At 39.4% G+C, this 8,606-nt stretch overlaps 1 protein-coding gene across 9 annotated transcripts in view; it reads right to left on the bottom strand.

Moving 5' to 3' along the window:
* Positions 1–3,136: 3,136 nt before the first annotated feature.
* Positions 3,137–8,606, bottom strand: part of DLC1 (DLC1 Rho GTPase activating protein) — a 493,356-nt gene continuing 487,886 nt past the window's right edge. For all 9 annotated transcript variants that reach the window (XM_072776234.1, XM_072776232.1, XM_072776233.1 and 6 more), the window contains 3 exons: positions 7,646–7,863; positions 6,485–6,658; positions 3,137–5,726 (listed from right to left, as the gene is read on the bottom strand). In XM_072776234.1, coding sequence (XP_072632335.1) covers positions 5,606–5,726; positions 6,485–6,658; positions 7,646–7,863 — 513 coding nt within the window. In that variant the 3' untranslated portion in view covers positions 3,137–5,605. The remainder of the gene's footprint in view (positions 5,727–6,484; positions 6,659–7,645; positions 7,864–8,606) is intronic.

Raw genomic sequence — 8,606 nt, 5'->3', positions numbered from 1 at the left:
TTGAGTCTTGTGACTGGTGGAATTTTGAGAGTGTTATCTGAGCTGAAATGTGGCCAGGGAGGTTTTAATAAATATTTACCATATTTCTTTCTTTCCTTTTCCTCTTTCTTTTCTTTTTTAAGAGGATTTTATAGGTGGAAGAGATGGGAATTGGAATCCTTTGGAAGCATTCTTTCATTCTTTGATCTTTGAAATAGAACTAGCAGCAACACAGTAACAGCTAGCTATATGTAGCTATTTAACTTTAATAAGAAATTTAAATGACACTAAGCATTCAGCTCCTTGGTCACATTAGCCACATGTCAAGTACTCATAGCCGCATGTCCCAGTAGCCACATGTCCTATTAGCACAGAGAGGGAATATTTCCATTCCAGCAGAATGTTCTTTTGTATAGGTTGCTCTAGACTTTCTTGAGTCCTTTTGCAAACATTATGTAGCTACCTTACTTCTTTAAGCCTCCCTACCTCTTTGAGCTTTTTTCATTTATAAATTGAGCCTAAAAGGTTTCCTTTAAAGGGCTGCTGTGAGATTTAAATGTGACATTAACTATATGTAATGCACACATCCCACTACCTCACACCTTATACTGCTTAATAGATGATAGCTCAACAAGTCCATTGGGACTTGAGCTAGACACACTTGTACTTGAAAGGTACCTGTAACCTACAAAGCTTTTTAAACAGTTTCTTTGGGAATTAGACTATTTTTACAGGATCAAGTCACTCCCTGTGGTTGATGAGAGCCATTCTCAGAGTCAGAAAGGGAGGAAGGCTTTTGATTTCCAAAATGCTTTGTATCTTGATAGGAAGGAGAGAGAAAGAAGTGAAAATCCCCAATGAGGAGCAATGTTTCTAGTCCTGTTTTTTTTTTTTTTTTTTTTTTTTTTTTTTTTTTCAGTCAAATGAGATGAAAAATTTCTGCAAAGAGGTGTTTATACTATAGGTGTCAACACAGCCTTGGGCCCAGACGGGCAAACTGCTGCTCTAATGGGAACTGTGTATACACAGCAAAGGTAATTACTTTGGGCTACAGCTGCCAACATGATTTAGCAAACTCCCTGCCTGCAAAGGACTGATCATCCCCTGGAGAATGGGCCCAAATTCATTGCAACTGCACAGACCTACCTGAGCTTCCCCTGCCACAGGCTCTTTGAGGTCTTTTGTAATTTGCATTCCTTAGGCAAATGGAATTTAAATTCCTTAGGCAAATTTCATCCTGATGGAACACCAAGATGACATGCATGCCATGATCTCATTGTTGAGGATTTCTGCTTTACAATCATTAATGTATGCTCCGACAGGCAGGTGAGGTAAAGCATTTGGGCCAAATCCCACCTTGCTTTCAGGAAAGCTCCTTTACCTTTCAGTAGCCCTTGCTCTTCAAAGCACCTTTTCACCGAGATCTTGTACTTTCTGGTGTGCTTTTGTTTTGGGAAGGGCATAATGAAATATTGCAGAAAGTCACAAGACTGGGGATTGGCTCTTGGGCAGCAAGTTAAGACACCTGTAGGTAGATGTTCCCCTTGTATCCCTGGGGCCATGTGACATCAGAGGGGCTGGGCAGGTTGCAATCAGAGCACATATCTAATTGTTCTGCGTGTGCACATGGAGCAGAGTCCATCCTGTTCCACAGGGAGGCCTAAGAGGAGTCTCCGTACATTTCAGATCATATATTCAATTTGCAAACAGAACTGTAAGTTCTTTCAGGCATTAACTTCAAGCTAAACTTTGCCTCATATTTATTTTTACCTGCGTAATATCACTGTAAGCATCTCAGTAATAGGGATAATTTGAGACCTGGATTAATGTGATTATTTTGCTATGAACCTTCGTTTTCCTAGAGTTCTCAATTCTGATGCTATGGCCATGTGGATTGGCTGCTGTGATGATAAATTTACCTCCTAAATGAGAGGTGGTTGAGGCAGTGGACCTGGGCTGGAGTCTGGCTCCTTCTTCTGGCTCTGGGTACTGTCATTTGTCACTACCTCTAAGGTATATCCTTATTTTTGAACAATACTTACCCTTTATGGGGTACATGTGAAGCTTAAGTTTGACAGAAATAAAGACCCATGAATGGTGCTATAAAAATTCTTAGTTTTATATTAAGAATATAAAACCTCTATAGCCTTTGTTTCTGTTCTCTCTCTCTTTCTCTCTCTCTCTCTCTCTCTCTCTCACACACACACACACACACTCACCTCTAACTAGTGATGTTAGAAAGCACTGATTTGGATTATCTTCCTTAATGTTTCTTTAGTTTTTACTCTTCCAAAATCTCACTTGTCTCCATCAGCTCTGAAAAAAAAAATCAGTTAAAAAAACATCTGATTTTGTTAGAATTTTCCAAGTTATTCTATTTAAAATTGGTAAGCAAGATACTTTGAGTGTAACTCCCTTGAGTTTTGCTCAATTAAGATCTTCAGCCACCCCTCCTGAATGCATAGGAGCCTGTCCTCAGTCTGTAAGAAGCAAACCATTTCTGTTAGTGAGCAGATTTTAGTTCTGCGATGGCAGGGTGAGGACATTTCGCTCATTGCTGTGCCTTCAGTACTGAACACTGTGTGAGATAAATAGTAGATGCTGAATAATTTACTCGATGAGTGGAAGAAGGAAATGGGTAGTGTGTCAAAAGCCAACTGAATCTACAGTGGTGTCCATAAGGATGTCTCCTCTAACCTGATAACCTCCTGCAGCCTGTCAAACAACGAAAGCAGTAGGTATTTCAGGCTTAAGACGTATGTTTTCATCTTTATTCTATTTAGTCCTGAGGAAACCAGATCTGAAGGTAGAGGGGGAAAAAAAAAAAAAAAAAGCTTTGGTCTCTGTGTGTCTTTTTAAGAATTATGTTTGGTTTTTCCCCTACCCTATCCCCAGAGTGAGTCAAAATAAAATCTCTTCTAAAATGAGTATCAGTTTCTGAGAAACAAGATCGATTGAAACTCCATCACAAAGAACTCTTTAGATATACAGCATCCATGTGTCTTCACCAATTTAAACTTTTAAGATTCCATTAGGTTTAACAACGTCCACTGTCTGCAATCTCAAAACGGGCAGTGATACACGGAAGTGAGGGCTTCCAGCAGATGGCATCCTGGGTTCTCTTCTTTTTTCAAATAACAGAAACTAATTCAATGAGTTCCATTTAGCAAATAATAAATTTATTAGATGCCTACAAGTACAAAACACGGAAAGCTGCTGTAGGGATTATAAAGATGTGTAGGAGAAGAGCCCTGCCCTCAGAGAGCGTACAATCTAGGTGATTAGTCACAATTAGTGAGTTGCGGCAATATCACTCTAGGTAACTCACACAGAGTTCTTGGAACATTCACATCCTTTGAATTCTTCGGTTGTCAAACTTTAAGGAATCCTTTCCACAGGAAAGCTGGACGGTGGGAAAGAGACCTTTCGTGGAATGAAATGGTGACCTTGGCTTTGCTTATGAGCATCTTTCTCTTGTTGGCTCCTTAGTCTTCTAACTTTCTCAGCATCGTTTCCCAACGACCTTTGTTAGGAGAGAGTCTCCATGCTTCCTGAACCTTCACCAGGGTTTCCTGTTTGTTTAGTGAGTGGCTCAGTGGCAGTTTGGCCTTGGAATGATTTGCAGTCCGATTTTTCCTTCAGCAAATCTGATTTTCATCTTAGTTGATGCTAGAATGATATGCTTTGCAATCTATGGTTTTAAGGGTAGGAGTGAGATGCAATACACAGGAAAGCAGGCCAGACCTTTCCCTTTAAACATTTAATAGTGCACTTACGGATTATATTCTGTACAGATATAGAGCAAGTTATAAACCTCTTCATTTATTTTTTTTTCACTTAGACTGTTTTCATGTAAAGTGTATTTACATTAGGAAAAAAAAAAGCCTTGAGGTACAAAACCCAAAAGAATATCTGAGGTATAAATACAAGTATATTTTAAATAATAATTTTTATCATGCTTTATCTATATTTGAAAGCACAGTGGACATGTGTACATGTTTATCTTAATAGAATGGTATATACAACATACAATCTTACAAATCTGAAAGCTATTAAAATTGAATATACAAGTATATCTTCATGAGGAACACTGATAACCAAAATACTCAAATTTTAAAACTCTAATCTTCCCTCTGCTGCAAATTCTTCAAAGAACCTTTGAAATAACACTGACAATGGTAACTAAATTATAACAAAATAAAAATCCTTCTTACAGCTCTCATTCATACATTATTCACTTTTTGATCCATACAAAATAAATTCACTAATACTGTCTCTTGAGTCAATCTCTAGGGTTACAGTAAAACCTGTACAAAGACCACCTACCCTTCCAAAAAACTCTGCTGATGCTTTCTGTTTTTTTTTTCTCCTACGATAACTATTTTTCTTTACCACTAAAATATAGTCCAAGGGCATCATTATAAAGGAAAAGAAAAAGAAATGTAGGGAAAAAAAAAGCAAAAAAAAGAAAAAAGTTGCAAAACCAGAAAAACTATTTGCTGAAAAGGACAAATCAAACAACTATGTATGTGCAGCTTCCAGAAACACTGTGGATAACAACAATCAACACTTGTCAAATTTTAATACTTGGGTTAAATTTACAGGGATTTCCTTGGGACACACATAGTTTCCTGTTTTCAGTGTGTCTTCCAGAGTTCTGGTTATAAACACGACAATGCAAAGAATTCCAACAGGTAAGAAGTTCTGAGGCTTGATTCAGGAATAAATGTTAGAGTGTTCAGTTGTTACATCTTGACTTAAAAAACAGACACAAAAACCCCAAATAAAACTATGCTTCTGAGCTAGTGAGGGCTGGGGGCGGGTGGGTGATTTCTTCCTTGAACTAATCTATACTGGTTAAAAACTATATCACTATTTGCAACCCGGTCTAACGACATGCTGTGTTTGAGAAGGGGTTGGAATCAACCTACTACAATTACTTTTAAGGAAAGAGGAGGTTGGTTTAAAAAAAAAAAGGAATGTGCTTAATAACTTGGAAAAAAATAAGTGAACAAGGATGTTGGGTCCCCTTTCTGGATGGGTCCATGGGCAGTCAGATATCCCAGGTTAAACTGAACCTGACGCATCAAAATCCTTCTTGGAGGCGTCTCAGTGTGCCAGACACTGCGTTCCAACTTATACAACTATGCCATTCAACCAGCAACAAACACACATACACACACTCCTCTGTGCAAACCTTTCTTTGCTCATCTCAGTGAGAAACAGGTCAAAGAGTACCAACTATTCCAGTGGATACACAGTCCCTCAACACGCTGCAAATAAAATGACATAGGTACACATACACCAGTATCACAAGAGAATGAAGTATCTTCATTATTTTCTGTAATGTATTTATAGCTTTGCTTCTCAGAAGCAATTTGAATAAGAATACTTTTTTTTTTTTTTTTCGTGCACAGTCTTATATATTCCAGTCAAGGCCTAAAATCTAGACCTTCAACAAACAGGAAGCAGCTTTAAAAACGTCTTCAATTGCTAGTTGATCCCCACACTCTAAATTAGTTTTCTTTGTTTCAGGACTAGACTCAGAATCCACTCTTTCAAGGACCGGCATGGGCTTCCAGAAACAAACATCCAGATGGCAGATGTGGCCGCTTAGCTTCAGGAATCACCTAGATTTGGTGTCTTTGGTTTCGGTGTTCTGATTGCTGAAAGAGTCTCGGATCTTCACAACTTCAGCTGCACACAGATGTCCGAAAGATTTTGTGTACCACTCTGGCATGTGGCCCCTACAATGGAAAGGAAAAGCAGGAGGGGTTCTTTAGATTGGAAAGCACTGCAATAAGCCGGAGAGGGTTCTGAAGACACTTTCATTTCTTGATCCAGAAGCCATGGAAGTAAAGACTATTACTCCAATTATTCCCAGGTAACCTCGTGGCACATCCATTATATGTCTGGAATGCGAAGTTTCTCAAGGAAACTGTACTGAGTTCAGATTTTGAGTGCATTGTTCAGGGAAAGCTTTAGCATAGAGAACAAAGATAGATCACATAGAGAGTTGAAAATGTACCCAGATGCCAAGATTTCAAATGAGAATGTAATCACTTTGGAAAGTTTGAAGAGGTTCGTGTTTTTGTCTATACTACTGAATTTCATGAGTTTTCTGATATGAACCCACATTCATCAATGACACAGGGTGCAGGCCTGATTAATTACTAAAAGGGCATGTTATATATTCAAATACCTTTGACTATAAAATGTGAATCGTCCACTTGGCTAGCTCAAACTCTCATTTCCTATGGCTATGAACTCACGGCAGGAGCAGTACATTCATATTGCTTTAGTGCCACTTTCTCTAAGGGATCAGAATTAGGAAGCAATTTCCACAGTACCAAGAAACATGAAGGTGTTCCTTTATAAAGACTGCTCTTTAGAGAGCAGACAAGATACAATGATGTGTTCATTTAGGCCATTCTCTGTATCAGACAAAAAGTCTCATCTTCTTCATGACCCCTCACCACGGCAAAAAATCAGAATCAGAACCTACCTTAAGTCAGCTCTGCACATGTAGGTGAGTTTAGATTTCCCTGATCCACAGGGTTCGATCAGATACCTGGAGAGGAGCACATTGACTCTCACCCCCACCACAGGTGCCCGGTCGTGATCCACAGAGGTGAGTAAAAGGGCACATGCCCCCTTTGGTAAATTAGTCCTCCATGTTCTGTAGAAACAAAACCAGAGGCAAAGGATGGAATTTCCTGGAAGCCAAGTTTCAAATGGGTCCTGCTGTCAGAAGAGACAGCTGAGGGGCAGGATGAGTTCCTCTCCTGTGTGACCCAGTCCTGGATAGATGGCATCTTCTGAACTATTGTCCAAGGGCTCTTGAATGACAAGCAACTCCATCCAGAGCCATTAGAGTGGGGATATATTCACACATCAGTTCTTTGAAAGAGAACTAGTACCAAGGGTGAATGAAAACCATTTTTACCTTTCACAAATGTATTATAGCACATAGACATCCAGTTGAGTATTGCTCTGTTGGAAAGCTCTGGACTAATGATGTGCCATTTCCTCAAAGATTTTTGGAATTCCTCTTTCAATAATGTCTCCAGAGTATTTATGAATTACATATAGTTCAGCTTTAACCACAGCTCACTTGGGACTTAAATGTTATTTCCTGGTTTATGCATTCACTAGCTGTTTCTAGCAAGAAAATCTGTCCTAGAAGGGGCAAGAATCTGCTACCGACGAGCATATTCAATTGGATGTGCCTCTAATTCTTTATTTTCTTAAATCTTTAAAAAAGTTTTTATTTATTTATTTGAAAGAGCATAAGAGAGCATGAGCAGGAATAATGCAGAGGAAGAGGAACAAGCAGGCTCTGCATTGAGCACAGAGCCTGAGGTGGGGCTCGATCTCTTGACCTGGAGATCATGACCTGAGTCAAAATCAAGCCAGATGCTTAACAAACTGAGCCACTCTGATGTCCCAAGTGTGCTTCTATTTCTGAGTTTGATTCCAAAAGCGTTCAAACTATTTTCAGGGATGAACACACTGCTGGAATATACAGAGATATGTTTTCCCTATTTGGAAGGGTTCGATATTATGTCAGAGGCATACCTTCTATTTTACATAATTTTACTATCTTGGCACATTCAGTGATAGCAGGCTCATCCTTGCTACTGTTAATCCATTTGGAAGCTCTCACCTCAAAACAACGTAGTCCCGAGCGGGATGGGGCGCCATACTGTTTTGGACATACTGGTAGATTTCAGTTTGGCTGTCTAGAATTTCAATCACTTTTGAATCTAACAGGTCTACATCCCAGAGGTGCTGCTCTTTAAGTAGGCGCTTTAGGATTTCCTCAGGCATTGCAGGGACTTCAATGGTCGACCGCCAAAGCCTCAGAGGTGGTCCTTCGCTCACCTGAAAAGAGGATATATTTTTCAGTGCCCAGACAATTCACAAATATATTTTGAAGGCAAATTGCCAGCTGTATTTATGGTCATGTGTTTAGAGGCTAATTATTACCTATATGCTGGTGTCCCCAAATATATTCAAGAACAGGCTAGACAGCCTTTTGACCAATTTTCTGGTCAAAATTACGAACATCTATTTTCTTGGGACCCATGTAAGGGTCAATGCAATAAAGGAAGATCATTTATTTGCATCTTAAAGCCTGCATGGCCATCCAGATGCTCTGTTTATTTATTTGTTTGTTTATTTTAAAAGTTTTATTTATTTATTCATGAGAGACACACAGAGAGAGGCAGAGACACAGGCAGAGGGAGAAGCAGGCTCCATGCAGGGAGCCTGACATGGGACTCAATCCGGGGTGGGTCTCCAGGATCTCACCCTGGGCTGAAGGCAGGCACTAAACTGCTGAGCCACCAGGGCTGCCCTGTTTATTTTTTTTCAAGGTGGTAAAGACAGGATCAAGCAATACTATCAAGCTAAGCTTTATCAGCAAAGCACAAAGACGTCCCTGTCCTCAAGGGGCTTTTAATCCTAACAAGTTCATTTCTCCCAAGTAATCCTCACTTATTAAAGGGCCAAGAGAAGAATGGCTGAGATTAGAGGAGACATAAGGGGATTCTGGTCAAATTATGGAAAAATCTAAGCATGTTATAAAATGTCCTAAAGCCAATACCTCTCGTAAAACATTCCAG

Source organism: Canis lupus, chromosome 15 (assembly GCF_048164855.1).
Source record: "Canis lupus baileyi chromosome 15, mCanLup2.hap1, whole genome shotgun sequence".
NCBI lineage: Eukaryota > Metazoa > Chordata > Mammalia > Carnivora > Canidae > Canis > Canis lupus.
Note: the sequence above shows the minus strand (reverse complement) of the source record. Positions and strands in the feature narration are given on the sequence as shown.